This window comes from Dromiciops gliroides, chromosome 6 (genome assembly GCF_019393635.1).
Source record: "Dromiciops gliroides isolate mDroGli1 chromosome 6, mDroGli1.pri, whole genome shotgun sequence".
NCBI lineage: Eukaryota > Metazoa > Chordata > Mammalia > Microbiotheria > Microbiotheriidae > Dromiciops > Dromiciops gliroides.
Genome location: NC_057866.1, coordinates 209,177,366 through 209,200,767, shown reverse-complemented (window position 1 = coordinate 209,200,767; position 23,402 = coordinate 209,177,366). Strand labels below are relative to the sequence as shown.

At 41.7% G+C, this 23,402-nt stretch overlaps 2 protein-coding genes across 5 annotated transcripts in view; one reads left to right on the top strand and one right to left on the bottom strand.

Annotated features, from left to right (window-relative positions):
• CENPU (centromere protein U) overlaps window positions 1-13,286 on the top strand; it is a 51,794-nt gene extending 38,508 nt beyond the window's left edge. For both annotated transcript variants that reach the window (XM_043971368.1, XM_043971369.1), the window contains exons 8-13: window positions 556-637; window positions 3,976-4,054; window positions 4,327-4,374; window positions 6,622-6,683; window positions 10,638-10,794; window positions 13,123-13,286. In XM_043971368.1, coding sequence (XP_043827303.1) covers window positions 556-637; window positions 3,976-4,054; window positions 4,327-4,374; window positions 6,622-6,683; window positions 10,638-10,794; window positions 13,123-13,236 — 542 coding nt within the window. In that variant the 3' untranslated portion in view covers window positions 13,237-13,286. The remainder of the gene's footprint in view (window positions 1-555; window positions 638-3,975; window positions 4,055-4,326; window positions 4,375-6,621; window positions 6,684-10,637; window positions 10,795-13,122) is intronic.
• An 879-nt stretch (window positions 13,287-14,165) lies between these two features.
• Window positions 14,166-23,402, bottom strand: part of PRIMPOL (primase and DNA directed polymerase) — a 41,220-nt gene continuing 31,983 nt past the window's right edge. For all 3 annotated transcript variants that reach the window (XM_043971366.1, XM_043971367.1, XM_043971365.1), the window contains 6 exons: window positions 23,238-23,326; window positions 22,792-22,881; window positions 22,604-22,712; window positions 19,970-20,052; window positions 19,838-19,884; window positions 14,166-15,777 (listed from right to left, as the gene is read on the bottom strand). In XM_043971366.1, the coding sequence (XP_043827301.1) occupies window positions 15,484-15,777; window positions 19,838-19,884; window positions 19,970-20,052; window positions 22,604-22,712; window positions 22,792-22,881; window positions 23,238-23,326 (712 nt within the window). In that variant the 3' untranslated portion in view covers window positions 14,166-15,483. The remainder of the gene's footprint in view (window positions 15,778-19,837; window positions 19,885-19,969; window positions 20,053-22,603; window positions 22,713-22,791; window positions 22,882-23,237; window positions 23,327-23,402) is intronic.

Genomic DNA, 23,402 nt, shown 5'->3' with positions numbered 1-23,402 from the left:
TTATGTTTATAGTATGGATAAATTGATTATCAGTCTCATTATCATAATATTCACCTTAGGCAGGTACAGGGGAGGGCTTATCCTAATTTGGACTTCCTGGGGTCCTCAGCCAATCCTTGGCTCATTATTACCAGAATGTTAAAAATGTAAACATGCAAAAGTTTTAAAATGTACCAAACTAGAAGAAAGCCAAGATGAGGAGATGGCACGGTGCTCAGTGAAGCAGAAGCAAGGCAGAAAATGTTTAGGATGAAGATGAAGACACGTGACTCTAGGGGGCCATAACCCTAGACTACTGTAATAGGTGGTTAATGGGATTTAGAGCCAGAGAGGGCCTTGTCTGACATCTAGTCCAGTTTTTAGTTTTTCTGATAAGTAAATTGGCTCCCAGGGAAGGTTAACTCGCCCTGAATCACACAGGTCATCAGGAGCAGAAGTGGCATGTCACAAGGAGAATGCCATGGCCTTTTTTTTTTTTTTAAACTTAAAGGAGTACTGAAATATCATCCTTTTATAGCTAAGTGACTTCTCAGACTCTGTATTTTTGGTCTCCAGAAAAGAAGAAAAGGTCTACTAGAGAAACAGCAAAGTTGAATATTGTTTTATCTGTATTTGAGGACGCTCTGCTAGAGTACAAGTAAGTTTGACATTTTTTTCCTCTATACAACAACAGTGATATTGTCATCAGTCAGAAAGTATTCTCAATTCAGCACATCCACTCACTACTGAGTTAGAGACAAAGATTAAAGCGTGTGTAGTCTCTGCTTGCATGGTGTTTATAAGTTGTGATATAACTTGTGCTTCTAAGTGTGTGATAATGGAAGATGTAGGAGCGACTGACATCACCAAGGGAGAGTGTATAAAGAGAAAAAAAGGACCAGGGACAGAACCTTAGTAACCCACATTATGGGCTGGAGAACAGTATGAAGAATCATCCAAGGGGATGGAAAAGGGGAATGCTTGGAGAGAGATGGCAGCTGGGAGAATGTGGGATCTCTGAAGTCAAAAGAAAAGAGTGTTTTCACATCAAAAGTTGGTTAACTACAGTGTCAAACGATGCAGAAGCCAAGGAAGAGTTGAATGTGGCAAACCAAGAGAGCCTTTGAAAGCAATTTGAGTAGTCATGGTAGTGGGGAGGAGAGGGTGAGAATAACCACCCAAGTCTCTTCCCAATGGTTCTCTGAAGGAAACAAGATTATAGTATAGGAAGTTTGAGGAGAGACTTTGGTGAGGCAGTCATGACTTTTTCCAGAAGTTTTTACTTTGATGGGAGAGGAGACATGGAGCAGTAGTTTGGATTGAATAAAAAGATCACTAGAGACCCAAATGGAGACTTAGTAGTGAAATCTTGACTACTCAGTGAATCAACGAACAAATTATAGAAACAATTATTAATTATGTGCAAGAAAAATGATAATGATGAAACAATGTCAGAATTTCTAGGATGTAGCTAAAGCAGTCTTCGGGGGAAAACCACACACACACACACACACACACACACACACACAGAGAAATATTTTCTATTTAGAAAATAGAAAAGGAGAGGATTGATGAACTGAGTATGTTTTTAAAAATTAGAAAGCAAACAAAGAAACCTAAGCACAAAAGAGGAGACAAATTAAAATTAGAGAAATAGATTTCTTTTTTAAATTGTGGAAATGTAAAAACCTCAACAAATCCTTAAAGTTGATTCTTCCAGTGGCCCAATAGAACTGATAAACACAGCCAATCTGATTAAAAAGAAGTGGGCAGAAAGGTAATGGAAAGATTTTTTTTAGGACTGGTGATAAATGGATGTGTTTTTAGGCTGATGACAGAGTCATTGGAGGGGGAGAGGTAGCAGATGCATAAAAGAGAGAGACAGTGTGGAGTCCTCAGGGGATAGGGTCTAGGGTACAAGTAGGAGCAGCAGCCTTACTAAAGAATCGCAATTACTCTTCCTGTGAGATGGAGGAAGGGAGAATGTGTAGGGATGTTGAGTTCTTTGAGGAGTCAAGTAGAGGGAGCTCCTGTCAGATTAAGCGCTCAGTTTTCTCAGTACAAACTGGGTAGTCTGCTCCAAGTGGTCTGGAAAGGATCCTGAGTGTGGGAATCATCAGAAAGATGGGGGTCACTATGGACAGTGATAGTGGAAGCCATCGGAGTAGATGGGATCTGCAAGGGAGATTATATAGGGAGAGAAGGCTGGGGAAAATGCTCACTTCATGGAATTGGGAGGAGTGCTAGGAGCCATTAGAAGAGTGGATTAAGAGAGAGGGAGGGGCAGCTAGGTGGTGCAGTGGATAGAGCACCGGCCCTGGAGTCAGGAGTACCTGGGTTCAAATCCGGCCTCAGACACTTAACACTTACTAGCTGTGTGACCCTGGGCAAGTCACTTAACCCCAATTGCCTCACTAAAAAAAAAAAAAGAGAGAGAGGGAAAAGGACTGGTATGAAGTGACCTCTCTTAAGGGTGAGAATATCTAGACCGAAAACTCTCCCTTTCTCCTTTGATGGCTGTGAGCCAGTATCAGAGGGTTTGGAAAAGCTGCTGAAGAGAGTGAGATACTATCATGAGTCAGTAAAGTAGAGAAGGAAGAGCCCAGCTCCCAGGCCAGGAACCCAATTCTTAATGTGAACTCGGTCCATTTCCATGGCTTTTTGTAACATTGGGGTTTTAGCCTCTGGAGTCTCTTTACTTATTTGGTGATGTCGTTTACTACTACGTCTTCCACTATCACATAATTATAAGCACAACTTAAAAGCATCCTGGAAGCAGGGGTGCACTCTATTTAATCTTTGTCTCTAGCTCAGTTTAGAATATTGAGACAGGATTTCTTTTCAAAGGTAATCATGATAATAATGCCATTTTCTCCTTACCTGTCCTAAAATAATCAGGTAGGACTGTGATGTATGTGGGAGAAAGTAAAGGCTTTTGGATTTCTGTTACTACATGTTACTTTTTTTTTTTTTTTAGTGAGGCAATTGGGGTTAAGTGACTTGCCCAGGGTCACACAGCTAGTAAGTGTTAAGTGTCTGAGGCCGGCTTTGAACTCAGGTACTCCTGACTCCAGGGCCACTGCTCTATCCACTGCGCCACCTAGCTGCCCCGTTACTACATGTTACTAAACTCAATATTTGATCCTATGTTAATTGTTAAAATCAATGATTCAGAACAAGTTAGATTTGATACTTTACTATTTTTTCCCTAGGCTTCCTTTATTACTTTTAAGACCACAAGTTTCTTTTTCATTGAAAAAGTTCTACTGAGCCATTGATGTTGAGTTAACATTAGTTTTATTGGCAGATTATCTAATAAAGTGTTTACCCCCCTCAGAGAATTCAAGAAATGGAAACAAATGAATAGAAACTTGATGAATGGGGCATCTAGGTGGCACAGTGGATAAAGCACTGGCCTTGGATTCAGGAGGACCTGAGTTCAAATCCAGCCTCAGACACTTGACACTTAACTAGCTGTGTGACCCTGGGCAGGTCACTTAACCCTCATTGCCCTGAAAAAAACAAGAAAGAAACTTGATGAATGCTTACAATTTGCAGAGCTCGCACTAGGAGCATTTCTATCTCTAAACAAGGAGTTTGATAATGTATCTGTAGGTGCTGGTGTTTTAGAGTGGAGGACATTTTGCCATCTGGTTCAAAAGGAATAGTCTTTCAGACTCTTCTGAAAATTATTCTATTAGCTAACATACTAGGAAAGACCAAAGTGGTTTCTGTGAAAGTAACTAGATCTACTTGACATTGAAACCTGGAAAAACAATGAGCTTCCATCACCACTGGACTCAAGAAAGGCCATGAAACCCCAATCCACAGTTTTGAATGTATATATCAATTCATCATTCATTGATACAAAACCAACAGAAAGGACAGCTGTTCAATCAATGATCTTGTAAAGAGAACAAATTGAACTAGAGATTTATCTCAACATAAGAGCTAATTGGGAGTAAGCACCCAACTTCCTCTTTCTTGTCCTTACAGGCAGCAAGTGAAATCTAGAATTTGCCAGAGAGCAATTGACAGTTTTTATTCTGTTTTTAAGGAACAGCTTATTAAAATGGTAAGTCTTATTGTTGTGAAACCACCATTTCTGAATATGTTTCCATATTTAAACATATTATCAACATATATTTCAACATATCATCTTGTTCTTTAGACCAGGGGTTAAAATCTCCCTTCTGTTCAGACATGCCTGTGGCCAATGAGAGAGCTTATTGGAGCCAGCATTTCCATGTTCATTGTGCATATGTATGTTCCGTGTTAAAATAACAATAAAACTACAAACGTCTAGTCCTAGACATCGAATGTAAATGTGTTTTGTCTTGTATGTAGCTTTCAGAAGTCCAGGAATTGAAAAACTTGAAAAGGAAGAATGCCAAGGTAGGTCTCTTATGATTTGTGATAGACTTTTATATAGTATGACTATTAGTAACAACAAGATGGTGGGGGCAGCTAGGTGGCGCAGTGGATAAAGCACCGGCCCTGGATTCAGGAGTTCCTGAGTTCAAATCCGGCCCCAGACACTTGACACTTAACACTTACTAGCTGTGTGACCCTGGGCAAGTCACTTAACCCCAATTGCCTCACTAAAAAAAAAACAAAAAAAACAAAAAAAAAAACAAGATGGTAGCAAACTTTTATAATATGCTTTAAAATGAACAGAGGACTTCACGTAGATTAGCTCATTTGGTCTGTACAACAGGCCTTGGAAGTGGGTGCTGTTATAAACTGAGCCAGACAGGAGTGAAATGACTCACTCAGGGTCACACAACTATTCATTGTCTGAGACAGAATTGAAATGGGGGTCTTCCTGACTCCAAGTCCAGACCAACATTGGTCACATAACCCAGCTGCCTACAGAAATGAAGACAATTTGCAGTGTTCACATTAGTCTTTTTTTTTTTTTTTTTAGTGAGGCAATTGGGGTTAAGTGACTTGCCCAGGGTCACACAGCTAGTAAGTGTTAAGTGTCTGAGGCCAGATCTGAACTCAGGTACTCCTGACTCCAGGGCAGGTGCTCTATCCACTGCGCCACCTAGCTGCCCCACTCACGTTAGTCTTAAAAAGAAAGAAGCCTTAAGTTTCTGAACTCAGAGTCAGAAGATGTGGAGTTCCAGCTCTCCTACTTATGAAGTGTTATTGTTCAGTTGTTTCAGTTGTGTGCAGCTCTTTGTGACCCCATTTGGCATTTTCTTGATGGAGATACTGGAGTGGCTTGCCATTTCCTTCTCCAGCTCATTTTACAGATGAGGAAACTGAGACAAAGAGGGTGAAGTGACTTGCCCAGGGTCACACAGCTAGTAAGCATCTGAGGCTGGATTTGAACTCAGGAAGATGAATCTTCCTGACTCCAGGGCCAGGACTCTATCCACTGGGTCACCTAGCTGCCCCACCAGGTGTGTGACCTTAGACAAATCACTTTGTGTCTGGGCCTGTTTTTATGGGGAAAATAATCTTTGTACTACACCTGGATTCTCAAGGGAGACAAGTCCCATTTCTGTTTTGGTTTAAGAGTTACAAAGGACTTGTCTCATATCGGAAGTCAAGGTCATATTACGGGTATGTATCTGAGCCACAAGCTGACTTCAGCTGTCCTGACTGCCTATGGAAGGGACTCGAGGCTTCCTAGAAGAGGAGACTGAAGACCAAAGAGGTCGCTCCTGTGCTGAGTGATGGCACTTTATGACTTCTATAAGGTCTCACCACAGAAGAAGTGTGGTAAAATGGAGTTAGGACCTAGGCTCCAATCTTGTCTCAGATGTTGAATTGTCGACAGGACTTATGAGAAAACCAGGTTTATGACCAGAGAACTGAACATGCACGTGACCCCCAGGGGTTCTAAGTCCTCTTTGCGTTAGGACAACCAAAGGAGAAGAAACGCCTATTTCCAGCTAAAGGGGCGTGGCATGGGAGGAGGAGATGTACAGCAGAAGTGAGAAAAGGACTCCAGCCCTCCAGAAGGGGGAGAGCAAGGCGATGGCCAAGGCTGCCTTCTTTGCCCTGGGAACCACTAGACTATGATGGCGGGAGGACCCCAGCCGCACAAGCATTTTCCTAGCCTGGCACTGACTAGCTGGGGAACGGGGGATCCAGCTTGGGGTGCAAACAACAAATCACGTTGGGGTGGGGGAAGGGTTCGTCTGGACACATTCAGGACCTCCTGCCTGCTCTGAGTACAGCATTTCTGGAAGATACAGGGGAGTCCTAACCGAAGTTAGCTGAGCCACATAACCTTGCTGGCCATGTGAGGGCCCCTCCCAGCTCTTAATGTATGAGTCTCCATCTCTCCCAGATAACATGCCGTCTCTTGCTTGGGGCAGGTGGGTGATGAAGTGGATCGACTTGGGGCCTGGAGACAGGAAGGCCTGAGGTCAGATCAGGCCTCGGGTACTCACTGGCTGTGTGACCCAAGGCAGGCAAATCACTTTGCCTCTGTTTGCTTCAGTTTCCTCATCTGTGAAATGGGGAGAACGACAGCACCTGTCTCAAAGGGTTGCGGAGAGAATCCAAGCCACTTATTGCATAGTGCACGGCCTGCCACATAGCAAGCACTGTATAGAATGATGATGATGATATTAGGGTTACGATTACTTAAAGCTTGATGGTAATGATCACTGTATCGTTTAGGTGATTAGAGAGATCAATAAGAAAAGGAAGTGTTTGTTTGAAGCCCAAGATCAGCTAATTCGGTAAGTGATGCACAAGATTTTAGCACTGAAAGGTCTAGACCAGTCTCTCTGTAGAGATGGAAGCGTCTGATTGCGGGTCCTAAGAGGCTGGAGCCCCACCGGGCACACGTGCTTATAGGACCCAGCTCTATAGAGTTGGCCTGGAGAAGCGTCTGTCACCAGTGACCATAAATGCCCAGTGTTGGTCTGTCTTGCTGCTTTTTACTGAGTTAAAGGCCAGGGTGTCTGTGTTTCACAGGGAGGGCTGGTGGGTCCCATCCTGCCTCCTGGCACTGTGGCCAGGGGCACCTCACAGGATCAGCTTCAGAGCTCTCCTGGAACAAAGGGGATGACTTGGGAGGCGGGGATGGAAGGCCCTGTGGGTTGGACCTGCCCCATCTGTCGGCTGGCAGACCTTGGGTATTGTGAAGGACACATTAAACCATTTCCTCAACCCACATGGATTTGTGTGCCTGTTCTGTGACTGGGACTGGGGCGGGGGGGGGGGGTCCAAGGGGAAGGGGAGGATGCTAAATAAATGAGATGAGTTTGAATCTCTTCTTGGCTAGCTTTTGAAGCTCTTTATAGCTTGACCATTTCTTTGCAGTCTTCTTGCACTTGACTCCCCTTTCCTCACCAGTCCACCTGCTGTGCCTTGACATAACCCTCCATTCCCTAGGGATCTGTGTGCCTCCCCAGGCCTGGCTTGTCTCCTTCCTCACCTGTCATCTCGTGGCTTCCCTGCCATCCTTCAAATCCCAGCACAAACCCCACTTCCTGTAGGAGGCTTCCCCCTGTGAGATTACCAGTCATCTCTTCTCTATATCTTGTATGTGTGTAGTTATGTATGTTGTGTCTCCCCTGTTAGACTGTGAACTCTTGGAACTGGTTTTTGTTTTTGTTTTTGTTTTGTTAACCATTCTCTGTAATCCCTAGTGCTTATCTTGGTTCTTAGCACGAAGCAAGTGTTCAATCGATGCATTTTGATTAATTGATCAAATTTAGGGCAGGCCAAAGCACAAAACAGTTACAGAACCATATAAGAAAGATGAGAAGGCATAGAATTGTAGGTATCATCTGATCAAATATCTTCCTATTGCAGGTGACATTGTGGTCCAAGGTGGTTTAGTGCCAACCCCAAGGACACAAATAAGATTAGGTGCTAGCTATTAGGTTTTTTTCCCAAAGAGATCATAAAAAAGGGGAAAGGGCCCACATGTACAAAAATATTTATAGCTGCTCTTTTTGTGGTGGCAAGGAATTGGAAATTGAGGAGTTGCTCATCCATTCCAAGTTGTGGTGTATGAATATAATGGAATACTATTGTGCTGTAAGAAATGATGAACAGGAGTTCAGAGAAACTTGGACTTACATGAACTGATGCTGAGTGAGATGAGCAGAACCAGGAGAACATTGTACACAGTATCAACAACATTGTGTGTTGATCAACTGTGATAGACTAGATTCTTCTCAGCAATACAATGGTCTAAGGTGGTTCCAGGGGACTCATGATGGAAAATACCTCCAAGTCCAGAAAGAAAACAGAACTGTGGAATCTAGCTGCAGATTGAACCATGCTATATCTGTTTTGTTTGTTTTGCTTTTTTTGAGGTTTTTCCTTTTTGCTCTGATTCTTCTTGCACAGCATGACTAATGCAGAGATATTTTTAATGTGATGGTACATATAGAACCTATATTGGATTGCTTGCTGTCTTGGGGAAGGGGAGGGAGAAAAAGTTGAAGCTAGAGATCTTATAAAAACAAATGTTGCGGGGCAGCTAGATGGCGCAGTGGATAGAGCACTGGCCCTGGAGTCAGGAGTACCTGAGTTCAAATCCGGCCTCAGACACTTAACACTTACTAGCTGTGTGACCCTGGGCAAGTCACTTTAGCCTCACTAAAAAAACAAACAAACAAACAAAAACAAATGTTGCAAACTATCTCTACATGTAACGGGAAAATAATAAAAATACTTTTATGGGGGAAAAAAAGATTAGGTCTGCTCCTTCTCAAGGAGAAGGCTTCATGAAGGTCATGTGTTTGGAAGTTGGCTTTGAAGAGCCCATAGTCTTAATGTGAAGGTATATTCCAATATAGGTCTACTCCAAGACATCACAGTTTTGTTTCAGTGCAGTAATTCATTTCGAGGAGCCCAAAAGCCATTTTTAATTTTGAATGTTCCATATCCATAATATACACCCTTCACTACATTTATTGACAGCGATAAAGCGTTTATGGTATTTATGCTGCTTTCTGCACAAAAGGAATCATGAGGTCTATATGGTTAGTGCATTTAATACTCTCATTTATAGATAAGGAAACTAAGGGTCAAAGAGATTCAGTGAGTTCATTGTCTCCCTGTCCATCCTCCATCCCTGCTACGTCCTGTTTCTCTTCTGCCCTCTGTAGCTAAACTCGGAAGGGCACCTCCAGCCTCTGCCTCCACATTCCCTGCTCTCAGCTCTCAGCCTCCTCATTCCACTGAACCATGCATGCTCTCCAGAGCTCACCAGACACAGTGGCCTCTCCTCAAACCTCGCCATCCCGACCTCTCTGCAGCCTTCGACGCTGTTGATGACCCTCTTTTCTCCAGGCTTTCAGGACAGCTCTCTCCTGGTTCTCCTCCCGCCCATCTTACCCATTATTCCCTTGTCTCCTTTGCTGGATCTTCTTCCAGGTCACACCCTCTAAACATAGGTGTCCCTCAGGCCCTCTTCTCTTCCCCCTCTGTAGTAGCTCACGTGGGGATCTCATCTGTTCTCATGGATTTAATGAACATTTCTATGCTGATGATTCTCAAATCTCCCTTTCCTGCCCCAGTCTCTATGCCGACCACCAATCGTACTACCTTGTAGACATCTTAAAATCAATGTGTCCAAAAGAGAACTCACAATCTTTCCCCCTAAATGTTCCCCCACTCCTACCTTCCCTATTACTGTGGAGGGTGACACCATCCTCTCAGCCCTTTATACTCACAAGCTGAGTCTTCCTGGACTCCTCCCTCTCTCTCACCCACCATGTCCAAGCTGTCTCGGAGGCCAGTTCCACCTTTGCAATATCTCTCGAACACACCCTTTTCTCTCCTGGTATTGCCACCCCTGCTGCAAGCCCATGTCATCGAATGCCTGTTCCATTGTAATAGCTGCTTTTGGGTCTGCCCGCCTCGGGTCTTTCCACAGTCCTATTCATTCTCTATTCAGCCACTAAAACCCAGGTCCAACCATGTCACTCTCCTACTCAACAAACTCCAGTGGCTCCCTATTACCTCCAGCATCTCTTTGACATTCAAAGTCCATCCTAACTGCTCCCTCCCACCTTTCCAGTCTTGCACCTCACTTCCTGTCATGTGCTCTTCGATCCAGTGACACTGGCCTCCTGGCTGCCCCAGAACCAGGCGCTCCGCTTGCTTTGGGCTCTCTCTGACTGTCCCCATGCCTTGAATGCCCTCCCTGCTCTGCTCTAGCTGTTCTCCTCCCTGGCTTCTTTTTAGTTCCAACTAAAGTCCTGTCTATCACAGAAGACCTCTCCTAGCCTCCCGATTCTAGTGTCTTCCCTCTTCTATTCCTCCTGCATGTGGTCGGTGTATTGTGTTTGCACGTTGTCTCCCCCACTAGATTTCTACAGCTCCCTCGCCTCTCCTTTGCCCGTGCTTGGTAGTGCCCGGCCCCCAGGTGGCACTTAGTGTTGGTACTGACTGATTTACCAGGAAGATCAGGATATACATTTATGAACTGTTTTCTTTTTCTTAACTAAAACTGTATGACAACATACCCTTTGTGAAGTGGGTGGTGCCATAGACACTGTAGTCCAACCCTTTCTTCCTATTTGCAAACATTTCCAAAGCTGCCGCACGCAGAGCCCTATGCTTGGTGCTGCCCTGATGACGCTTTCAGTCTAGAGGGTGAGGTAGTATGGGGGGGAGGGGGAGAGCCCATAACTATTTATCACATGCTCTATGGTAAAATTGTGTTTCAGAACTGAACCACAGTTGAAACTTCTGCAAATCAAATATGAGGAACTTAAAGAAAGAAAATCTTCCCTCACAGAAGCCACGTGGTTTGTATCCAATTTAAAACGGCTTCATCATGATTATGCGGCTCTTACAAAGAAAACCCTGCCTGAAAGTGAAAGGGTAAGTGCAGCTTGAGTTTGTTTTGGTTTCTTCATTGTACTTCAGGACAAAGAGTCCCATGATCTGTGTTTGTGACATGTTCTTAATGTCATGAACAGCTTGGGTCAGCTCCATTAAGGTCATGTGCTGCTCCCAGACCAGCCAGGCCATTAGAATAGCTAGCACTGAAAGTTTTGCCAAGGGCTCTGTAAATGTTACTGGATCCTCAGAGGAATCCTAGGAAGATGGTGCCATTTGACAGATGAAGAACCTGAGGTGGACAGAGGTTAAGTGACTTGCCCAGGGTCACACTGCTAGCTAGTCTGAGACTGGATTTGAGCTACCTTCCCAACTCTAGGCCTGGCCCTCTATCTGCAAACATCACTGGAGGCGATGTAAAAGGATCCATTCATTACACTCTTAAATGACTTTAAGTGTTTAACTACTTTAACTAACTACTCTTAAGGAATAGAGAAAATTTAAAGTCATGCTTTATTAGAAACTAAGGGTCTTTGCTTACAGAAAATTTAATAAAAGGCTCATGCCTTTAGTATACATCCTTATTGAGAACTGAGGGTAATTATTCTATTTTTTTTTTAATCCAAGAAAACCAGTTGACTCCACTTGCTGCCACTTTTCACCAGAATCAGTCAGTCAGCAAACGTTTATTAAGTTTAGCTAGAGTGCCCAGCATGGGTCCAAGAAGACCTGAATTCAGATCTGCCCTGCCCTCCAGCACCTGTGCAGCCCTTGGCAGTCACATAACCTGTTTGCCTCAGTGTCCTCATCTGTAAAATGGGGATCGTAATAGCTCCTACCTTTCAGGGTTGTAAAGATCAAAGGAGATGACCACTGTAAAGTATTTCGCACAGTGGTGTGGCACATAGTGAGTGCTTTGTAAACGCTAGTGGTAAGGGTGGCCCTAGGAATCCCTTCTACTGAATAAGACCACAAGAACACACAGGTCTACAGGGAACAAATGCACAGTAGTTAAAGCTGAAGGGATCACGGAACATTTGCGCCAACAGATGTTCACTGTTCTCTGGCCCATACGAGTGTTGGTAGGAAAGGAAAGTGTTTCCCCTAGTGGGGAAGAGCAGGCATCCAGTGGTGTCGTTTTCACACCCCTTATATGAACAGACTTAGGACTATCCCAGAAGGAGCCAAAACAATGGCAAACAGAAAGCTAAAAAGAACGCTCTTCCCGTCATCAGCCCTGGCAACTTCATTGCCCAGTCCTGCATTTGGCCTTAATGGCTGCGGCTTCCCCCGAGTTACTCCAAGACTTCGGCAGTTAGCTAGAAGCAGAAGGGCTCCAGACACGCCGTTTGGATCCCAGGAGTGGAAATGTTTGTCCCCCGTGTATTCAGCTTCCTCGTCTAGTTAGGTCAAGTTTAAGCTCATTATCTTAAGTCAGGAGTTTAACTGCTTTGGGGAAAGATTATTAGTAAATAAATGACTTGGGTCACCCAGTCATCATTTCATCACAACACTAGCAGGTGTTATGACCAAGGACAGGCTCACCCGTGGGTTCCATAGCTCGTCCTCGGGTTCTTTTCTCACTTGGGAGCTGTCTGGGAATGACCTCCAACAAAGTTTTTAGCTATTTCTAAGTTTGTAGCATCTCTTTAGTACTTGGGCACTGTTTTATAGGAGTGATGATAACATTCTAAAAGCTACATTATGGGAGAAGTTGTTTTACTACATTGATATTTTTAGAAACTTTCCAGAAACTAAAGAATTAATGTTTTTTTAAAAATGTACACACACACACACACACACACATATATACACTCAGTCTAGGTATGCATGTGCACACCACCACCCCCTTCTAATAGAACAAGTTAACTTTGTCATAGTATAGCTGACCCGATAAGCAGTTTGCCACAGAGAGAGAGGCAGGAAATGCTGCTTCAGTAGTTTATCTCAGTGTTCTGTGTGGTATTAGTGAAGCACTTGCCGCAATAGCTGTGGTTTTCCCCCCTCCCACTTCACTTGGTTTATTTTATGAAGGCACAGCTTATTAAATAGGCTGTGAGAGGAGGCTCCAAAGACCCAGCCATAGCATAGAACCGTGTGGCCTAAAATACCTTTGCCCAATCCCACATGGGCGGCAAGACTGGTCTGAATCAGGGCTTATCATACCTGGTCATTAGGAATCAGTTTTAAACTCGGTAGATCACCAGCCCTGTGTGCTCACAGAGGTGCCCAGAGTTGCACCTTTTAGTTTCCACACCCTGAGGCTGGAGCTCTTTCCCTGCATGTGTTAACATTGTAAGATGTGTCTTGACTCACTCATCCTCCATCCTTCTCACTATGCAGTCTTTTCAATGACTTTTCCTTTAATAGTATGACTTGTCCAGCCTGCCAGCTCTGCTGTTTGAAGCAAGGGGCATTTCAGGAGCAGCAGAACATCTGCAGAAGATCAACCATCACCTTCAGCAGCTCATTGACCACGAATGAGAAAAGAACTTTCTTTTTCTTGGAGATAATTGAGTTTATATATTTAATTTAGCATCATCTATTAAACTGTACTTGGTTAAATCTGCATTGGAGTAGTAATTCCTGGCTAGTGGAGGTCTGTAGTTTTGTGAATAGCTTAAAAAAATGGTAGTAAAATACAAGTCACCTTTCAGATTTAAAGAGATTTACTTTGAGTTGAACATATGAACATACATAGTAAAGCATTCTTTGATAACACATGTATACATATTTGTATATGTGTGTGTATATACACACAAGCACATCACAGATGCTTTTAAAACACTGATCAGGATGAACTAATACTGTTTTTCTCCACTGAATTTCACTTCTGAATGACACAATATAACATTATCAAAGCTAAAAATCTGCAAAATTAAATTATATAATGTACCTAATAGAATAATTGTCACTTCTAGTTATTAACGTTGCCTGGATAATTCAACTAATGAAATATCTTAATTTTTGTAGCCTTCTTTGGTCTATTTAAAGCATGTAAAGACTTAAATTTACTTGTTGAAAAATATCTTTGCCACATATTTTTTCTTAACTTTGTTTAAAAGAAAAGATCTAAGAGAATGGAAGGGATATAGAGTGGATGTAACATTCTGCATTCTGCTCATATATTTCACCCTCCCCCTGACACTTTTTTTTTTTTAACCATAAAGGAAATTGTTCTTTTCTCTTATTTTGTCACCTTTTTGTGGCCTCATGTATTGACTTTCAAATATATATTCCCTCCTCCCAGTTCAGCAAGATTTCCATTTTATCTTAAAAAAAAAAAGAAAAGAAAGCCAAAAGCAGTTCTGTAAAACTAACAGCCATGCTTTAACACACCTTGAAAATGTTTACAGTATTCCACAGCTATATTCCACTTCTGCAAAAATGGAAGGAGATGTGGTTTCTCAATTCTTCTTGCACCAAGTTTGGTTATTAAAATTACAGTTGGTTTATTTTGGTTTGTTGTCATGTGGACTGTTTTCCTGATTTTTTATTTCTTTTTTTATTTCTTGTTTTAGGAATCCTTCATGTTTGTTGTTTTCTTCTAAAAAAATAATATCCCATTACATTCATATACCACTATGACAGACAGTGCTGCCATGACTTTTGGGAGACGTGATGTAGCCTGTCAACAAACTCCTTGGCAGGTATAAACAGTCATGGGGACTGTTGGGTCAAAGGGAAGGTTCAGTTCAGTAGCTGTTTTTTTTTTTGTTGTTGTTGTTGTTGGGTGGGGTTTTTTTTGCATAATTTGACGTTTTTCCAGAGGATATTTGGATCATTCCGTAGCTTTCACAAGTGCTCACAGCCCCTGTAATTTCCATTTTTTTTACCAGTTTAATGTATAAAGTCATATTTCAGTGTGATTTTAATGTGTTTCTATTAGTGATACAGATTTTTTAGTGAGTGATTTTTTTTTTCAAATGGTTGTTGGTAATAGTTAGGTTTTGACCATTTGAAGTTATCCAGTGGACAATGACTCAAAATGAAGTTGTTCAATTGCCCATAGGTTTCAGACATCTGAAATTTGTTTTAGTCTAAGTCTATATTTTTTTTTAAAGGAAAGGGAACCTTGTTCAAGCTCTCTTGCTCATTTTTCATATTATTTAAGCAGAGGAAGCCAGGGTTAGGCCTGAGATGAGAAACAGACCATGGACAAACTTGTGTACCCCAGTGAGGTTTACTGAAGATTCTTCTTTCAAGTCAGCAGATGGCTGGGAGTTAAGGGGGCTACATCTTGGGTCTCCATTGTTGATATAGCCCCAGGGTCTGCTATGAGCCCCTTTCTCTCTCTCTGCTAATTCAGCAATACCATTAGCTCTTAACTCTATGCAAATGATTCCCAGATCCATATAGTCAAGCCTAATGTCTCTCCTAAGCTCCATAGCACACATAGAATTTCTTGTAATGAGAAAATGTGCAAAATGTGAGGAAAAAAAGAATTCAATAATAAGTAACATAGTGATCAATTATAAGGCTCCAGACCTGTGATTTCAGTGGGGTAGATAATTCTCAGGTGAGGTCAGCGCCTCCTCTGTAGAAAGTTGCTTGTTCTAATAGTAAGGAGCCTAAGTGGGTGGCCCAGTGGGGGTCGCACAGCCAGTATGGGGCATAGGTGGGACTGGAGCCCAGGTCCACCTGGTTCTCCATCACTACTAACAACAGTGAGTTCATTGGTTTACATTGAATCTGACAGGCCAACATTTGACCTTTGGCCACTATCTTAAGTCAAGTCACACTCCTATTTGTATTCTCTTCTTCTAACATTTCCATGATGAGTGCATCAGGAATCTCATCCCCTATGGGACCATCACTGGCCAGACTCTTCTCTGCAGCTTCGGCTAGCTCAGCATCTTCAACGGCTTCCAAAAAACAGGTGTCATCAATGCCATTATCCCAGTCTGCGTCCGAAGGCACCTCTCTTGTCATTGTACTAAAAGATAATTCTTGAGGATTTGAGGATTTGGGGTTAGTTTCAATGTTCCTAGTTTCGGTCTCATTCAAACTGTGGTCTTCATCATCCTAAAAAATATTCAGACACGATCACAGACTAGACACATAACCAAGATAGCTCCCAGAAACGAGGCAGGCAGCCTGGCTCCCACCTCTCCTAAAAATCTCACAGGCCAAATAATTACCAAGAAATCCAATGAGAACACTCTACTATGTAAATTATCCTACCCTAGGACCGTACGAAGAGTCAGTCAGGAGCCCACAGGCATGGAAGGCAGGCTGCAAACAATGGCAAACGAGACATGTAGCCTCACAGGGTCAGCAGAGAGACATGGCATACAAACCTCTGTCACATCGCTGAGAAAATACAGCCAACGTGAGCTATGGTATGACCCTTGGAAGTGACAAGAGCAGCACCAGACATTCGGGGTGGGGAAGTGCTGAGATCAGAACATCCCTGTCCCTAGTCCTTCCTTCTGAAAGGCCATGGAAGGCCTCAAAGATCCAGCACTCTGAACCCCAAAGCCTCAAGGGAGGCCTAAGCCCAGGAGATGGAAGTCAGCACAAGAAACCAGGAAGAGTCCAATCAGGGTTGTGAACCTCACCCTAAAGTGCATCAGAGGCCAGAGCCTGACCATGACAAAGACACCGTTCAGGAGCTAAAGCTTGGTAAATGAGGAAACCTAAGACAATAACCACCATAAAGAATCGCTGCAGATCCAGAGACATTCATTGGGCTCTGTAATCTATTAAAAACCCAAACTTGGACACGATTTCAGGAAATGAAAAATTGCCCAAATCTATTAGAACCAGAAAGCAAAGTGAAAATATTAAGAATCCAATTACCTCCTGAAAAAAAAAAAAAACCCTAAAGTTCCATTAATGTCAGTCAAAATCCAGAGCTTTCAAGTCAAGGAAAAAATACTGCAAGCATCCAGAAAGAAGATAAAAGTATCAAGAAGCCACAGTCAGAATGACATAAGACCTGGAAGCTTCAAGTATAAACATGAGATACTAGAATTCAAGATTTCTTACAACGTGGAATAACTCACCCTGCAGAGGTGAGTATAATCCTACAAGAAAAATGTAAAGGATTTTTAATGGAATAGAAGACTTTCAAGCCATTTCTGATGAAAATATTAGAGTTGAGTAAGAATTTTGAAATAAACACAAGCAGATTTGAATTTGAAGACATCTAAAATAAACACAAGAGAAACCCCATTGAGCAAGTGAAGAAGGCTGCATGATGATGGAGAGCTAACATTCTAATGGGGGAGAAAAAATAAGTGTCCCTTCAGAACTTTAATGTCTTCAAAGGGGCCTTGAGGGAGTTAAGTAAGGGAAACAGAGACCGTAGGGGCCTGCTTCTGTTTTGGGGGCTTGAAATGGGGAAAGAGAGGGGAAGGTAAAAGGAGGAATACATGAATGCAGAGAGGCAGAATAAGAAAGTGGAACATAGTTTTTCTCATACTTGGAGTGCAGGATAAAAATATACAGACATGCAAAAAAGGGAACAAGCATCAGTGGAACCTTAGCTGAAAAGCAGGGGTTGGTGTAAAAATACATCAAACTCAAGAAGGAAGGGATATGGAAAAAAGGAAAACTAAGGAGGATGATACTAGAGAATCAGTGCTCTCAGGCAAAACAAATTTCTTGATCTTGAAAGAGAGGGGAGATTAAGATAGAGAAAAGAACTGGAAACTTAGGAGGCAAGGTGCCCATCAGTTGGAGAATAGCTAAATTGTGTTCTATTAATGTGATAGAGTATTAGAATGTCCAAGAGGCATTTTTTTTTTTTTGTGAGGCAGTTGGGGTCAAGTGACTTGCCCAGGGTCGCACAGCTAGTAAGTGTCAAGTGTCTGAGGCTGGATTTGAACTCAGGTCCTCCTGAATCCAGGGCCGGTGCTCTATCCACTGCACCACCTAGCCGCCCCTTCAAGAGGCATTTTCAAAGAATCCCGGGAACATCTGAATGAAATTAGCAGAGCCAGGAGAAAATGTATACAAGGACAACTGTGTAAAGAAAAATAACTTGGAAAGATGGAAGAATGCCGATTAAAGCAATGACCAATTGCATCTTCACAGAGCCTATGATTAAGCGTGTTACCTTCTGACAGAAAGGTGACGGGCTCTTTGGGCATGGCAACCACTGTGTGGATTTGTTTTGCTTGATTACACATATCTGTTAGAAGGATTTCTTTCCCATTTTAAATTGAGGGTGGGGGTAGCAATGCCCAAAACAAGAGAGCCATTGAGTGTTTTTACTGAATACAGGTTTATCAAATACTGATCTTTTGGCTCTATTTTGGGGATTTCTGTTCTGTTGCAATGGTCTCTCTGGCCACTGGAAGATAGTATTAACAAGAACTATTTTATAATGTCTTAAAATCTGAAAGGGCAAGTCTACTTTATCCTTTTCCTTCTCCTATCCCCAGTCTGCTCAACAAAACAACAAAACCAACCTTTGATATTCTCAATTGTTTTTATATACATTTCATAACGATTTAACCCATTTTCCTAATGAAATCCACTGGTATTTTTACTATTTCATTAAATCTTTTTTAAAAATAAATATTTACTGACTGATTGCCCTAGGTTTTCAGGATATCATTTGGGGGGGGGGGTGGAGAGGGCAATGAGGGTTAAGTGACTTGCCCAGCTCACACAGCTAGTAATTGTCAAGTATCTGAGGCCAGATTTGAACTCGGGTCCTCTTGAATCCAGGGCCGGTGCTTTATCCACTGAGCCACCTAGATGCCCCCTTCTCTTATTTCTTGTAATAAAATTGCTATTATTTCTAATTTCATTAATTTATAGTCTTACAAATAACCATCTCTCCCTTTTGCTTAAGCTTTCAGATATATCAGCATATAGTTGTGTACATTTACTGATGAAATTCTTAATTATTTTGCATTTGTTATATCGCCTTCTTTTTAAATTTTGATCAGTTGTCTTTCTTGAGTGATTATACACACTTGCTAGTAAACAGTTTGCCAGCTTTATTGATCTTTCTAAAAAGCCAGCTCTTAGTTTTGTTAATTCAATTGTTTTTCACTTTCTATTTTAAAGAAATCTTTTTTCTTTTGACTATTACTTGTTTGTTAAAGTCTTTAGGTGCAAACTTGTTTTATTCAGTAAGTACACTACATTTTAGGAAAGGAATGACTCCATACAGAAAGTATTTCCTTCAGTCCCTTTCTCCATAAAAGAAATTGTTATTTTAGGACTCATGAAAAATACTATCCAAATCCAAGAAAAAAAACAAACCCCTGTGGAATCTGGATGCAGATTGAACCATGCTATTTCTTTTGTTTTTGATGCTGTTGTTTTTCTTTTTTGAGGTTTTTCCTTTTTGCTCTGATTCTTCTTTCACAGCAAGACTAATGCAGAAATTTCTTTAATGTGATTGTACATATATAACCTATATCAGATTGCTTGCTGTCTTGGGGAGGGGGGAAGGAGGGAGGAAAATTTGAAACTAGAACTCTTATAAAAACAAATGTTGAAAACTATCTCTACATATAACTGGAAAATAATAAAATACTTTTATAATTAAAAAAAGGAAATTGTTATTTTTCCCTGATACCAAGGAGCAATTACTCCTTAATCTTCCTTTTCCATTCTACACTGCAGATAATTTCTCCATATCCCAATAAAATACACTTATATATCCCAAACTAGCTTCTGGCTCTTTCATATTGGGTATGTGATTTCTACTATGATAGAAAAAAATTAACTTAAAAATCTCACTGGATTAGTTACCAAGAGATCTAATTCACGGTCCTAAAGTGAAGAAGGTTCAGTGGGAATCAATCTTGGGAATGTAAGGAGTCAGCTGTTCAGATTGTTTCACTGAGCTCTGCATTTATCTGCACCAATGGTTTAATATTTCTGAGAAGGGATGGCCAGAGTATGAATGAAATTCCAACACTGAGCATACAAGAAAACAATATCAGCTATCCTGATCCTTTAAGTGATGCTAATCATATCTATTTGGGGGAGAGGAGAAGGGGATAGGAAGCTATTTTCTCAAGTTCTAGAATAACTTGGATTTAGTATACACAAATGTGTATACTTTTCATTCAAAGCCAAGTTAGCTATTGTAAAATAATAAAAAAATAGCACATACCTCTTTGAACAGATATAAAAGACACACTTCAGTTGGTAAAGGGAAATCTAAATCAAAGAGAAATTTTTGTTTAAAAAAACATACAGTTTTTTAATTTCTGCAAAAACTGTCTTTAATCAATCAATAACTTACAATCAGATTTGAAGTTTTCTGCTCTGCAGACAGGGTCGTGACATTTTTGATACCAAACCTCATTTTTCAGATCCACCAGAATCCTTCAAATATGAATATAAACATTAAGTCTCCTAATCCTTTAGCACAGTTTTTTTTAAAAACTGTCATTTTTATTTTTAAAATCACTTTCATTCCTATCTTTTCCTCTCCCCTATCTAGTAATTCATCCCTTGTAACAACAACCAAAAAAAAAGCAGTTCAGCAAGATCAACAATCATCTGAATCTGACAGTATATACAATATTCTACACCCATACTGCCCCATCTCGACAAAGAAGCAAAGGGACGGAGGTATACTTTCTCAGCCCTTCTCCAGGGCCAAGCTTATTGATAATTTTAATGGATGAAGGTCTTGGCACAGGTCTTTTTCATTCTGTCCATTTCTATTATGAATTGTTTTCCTGATTCTGCTTATTTCATTCAGAATTAATTAATTCCTATAACCTTCTGTGGTTCAATGGGAAGAGTGCTGGCACTACCTGGGTGCCCTAGGGCCAGTCAATTCACTTTCCTGGGCCTCAGTTTATCCATCTGTAAAATAAGGGTGGTTGGTTCAGATGACCTCTGTGACCCCCTTTGTTTAGCCACTACCAACTTCATTTCCAGGTCTTTGCTACCTCCAAAATGCCACTGAGTATTTGGGGGCACATGGTAGAACGCTTCTGTTTTAGACATCCTTGCAGTAGACACCTAGCTGTAGGCTCTTTGGGTCAAATGGTATTCCAGACATGATGGAAATACTGAACCACTGAAGATCAGGGTGACCTGCAATGATGCAGGAAAGCTTCTTGGAGAAGTTGGTCTTGAAAATGGGTGGTAGGATTTCAAGCAATTGACAGAGCCCTGTTGAGTGGGATGACACAAAGGCAGAGAATTCTGGGCATAGTGAGAAGGGCTTGTGCTGGGGAAACGGGGTGCAGTGGAGAGAACACTGCTCTGGGAGTCAGGTCTGCACTCCAGGCAAGACAAGATCCTCAATGATAAAACAAGAGGGTTGGAGTAGATGATTGCTGAGGTCTTTTTTAATCCTTAGAAGTTCTCAGAGGGCGATGCTGGGGTTAAACCTTATAATATCCCTGAGAAGGTGGGGTCCTTTGTTGATAGGGATCAAAGGAAAATAGATTTAGAGCTGAAATGGTTCTCAAAGATAAGGAAACTGAGGCTCAGAGAGATGAATTGGCTTGCTTGCCCTAGTTACAGATGGGCAGAGCCAGGATCCAAATCCAGGCCCTCTTAACTCTTCACTGGGCCATACTTCCTTGCAGTCAGTGAGTCTGGTTTCAGACACAGAACGTAGGGATCAGAGCCAGAAGAGCCCGTGAGAAATCACTAAGTCTAGGCTCCTCATTTGACATATAAGAGCCTGTGGCCCAGAGACATTAAGCTCAATCAGTGTCCCATAGCTAGTGTGGTCTTCTTACTTGAAGCTACTAGAAATGCTCACGGAACGTGTACACCTGAGCAATGGAAGAGACTCCTGGGAGGAAACTATAGATCTGGGAGTCACCCACACAGAAGAGACAGTTGAAGCTCTAGGAGACTATGGAAAGAGATAGGGTCTAACAACATTGTAGGCAGAAGGAAGAAGAGAAAGCCAGCAAAGGAGTCATTGGGGGGGGGGGGGGAAGAATGTGTCTGCAATCTTTGTATCTCACAGTGCTGTTCTGTTTGAAAATTAAGGTAAACTGAGTGGCAAGGGTCTAGCATGATGTGTTAGCTTATCAGGCTACCAGTAACCAATAAATTGGGTTAACAATGACCCAATGACCAAAAGACCCCAGTGAGGGTGTGTCTTCCTGCTGACCACCTTGACAGGACATCACTTGGTCCTCCCTGGGCAAAGATAAAACAATGCCATTGGTAAGACATTAGAATGAGGTGAGATGAGAGTCACCTCAGCTAATACCCATTCAGAAAATGAGAATTGTGGTTCAGTCAGGCATTTAGTTGTATCTGACTCCACGTGAGTATCTTGGCAGACACGCTGGAATGATTTGCCATTTCCTTCTCCATCGTGTCCCCATTTTATAGATGAGGAACTGAGGCAAATAGGGAGGGGTTAAGCAGTAGGGGTCACACAGCAAGCAAATGCCTGAGGCTCATTTGAACTCAGATCTTGGTGCTCTCTCAGAGGCCTCTCAGATAATAGGATTAGGCTGTAGACAATGCTAGTAGCCAAGCTTTGATGGATTCAATTTGAATTTGAGTTAAATGGGTGGTGGGTAAGGTTTGTAAAGGCAGATAACACAAGGGTGTTTCTGATTTTAACCCCAGTCTCTTTCTCTCCCTTTTCAGGGTTCCCCATGTACTCTAAGCTCTGGCTAACCCCATTTCTACCCCTGATTCTGGAAGATTAATTCCCATTCCCAGTTCAAACAGCTCTCCTTAGCTTGAGACTTAAGACTAAACCAAGTAAACATTTACATTATCAAACAGAACATAAACACAAATCAAATGTAGTAGATACAGATTATTAGAAATAAATTGTAACTACAAATTTAACATAATTCTGTGCAAAAGCCCGATCTTAAATGGCAATAAATTTGTGAAGATATGCATAACTCTTTCTTTAAAACACTAAGAATTTACTTACATTATGTTATTACTCTTGTGGGCTCTTTTAATATTTCCACACCAGCGATACTTAGAAATATCATAAACAAGTAATTCTTCTGGGAAAAAGTAGTTCCAACACCGAATCCCTAAAACACAACCAATATTTATGAATTCAAGAGAACCACATGTAAGCAATACTTAATAAACAACAACAAAGATATTTACCTCCTTTGACACCATTTTTATTCACCACAGAAAGAACAAAGTTATCAATTTCAGGGTATGGTGAACACTGGAAGCCTTCCATGACACCCACTGCAACAAAAGGAGAACGCGTGAATTACTCAAGAGTTACGCGGCTAGACTGCTTATTCAGAAGCTGTAGACTTTTCAGCCCAGATGCTCACATTTTCCTGGTTTGTCTTTTTCCCCTCGCCCCCCCTCTTATTTGCCTTGGCTCAGCTCAGGAAAGAATGGAACCCCAAATCAGGCCACTTTTGCTCCTCCTTAGCAGTTTGAAAAAACCCCGGTTTTTAAGTGCATGCTTTTACAGTTTTTAAAATAGGAAATCTATAGCAAGAACATTGGGTACATAAAAGGGATCACTTAATTTTACGGCTTAATAAACTTTTAAGAAATGGCAAACATATAAAATATTTTAAATAGGATACCTTTAGTACAGGCACTGTTGAAACTTTCAGTCCTTTTCTGTTTACTTAGTGGCACGTCACAGGTAAGGATTCGTAAAGTGTCTGAAAATCTGAGAATATAAACAAAATCTAGGGGGCAGCTAGGTGGTGCAGTGGATAAAGCACCGGCCTGAATTCAGGAGGACC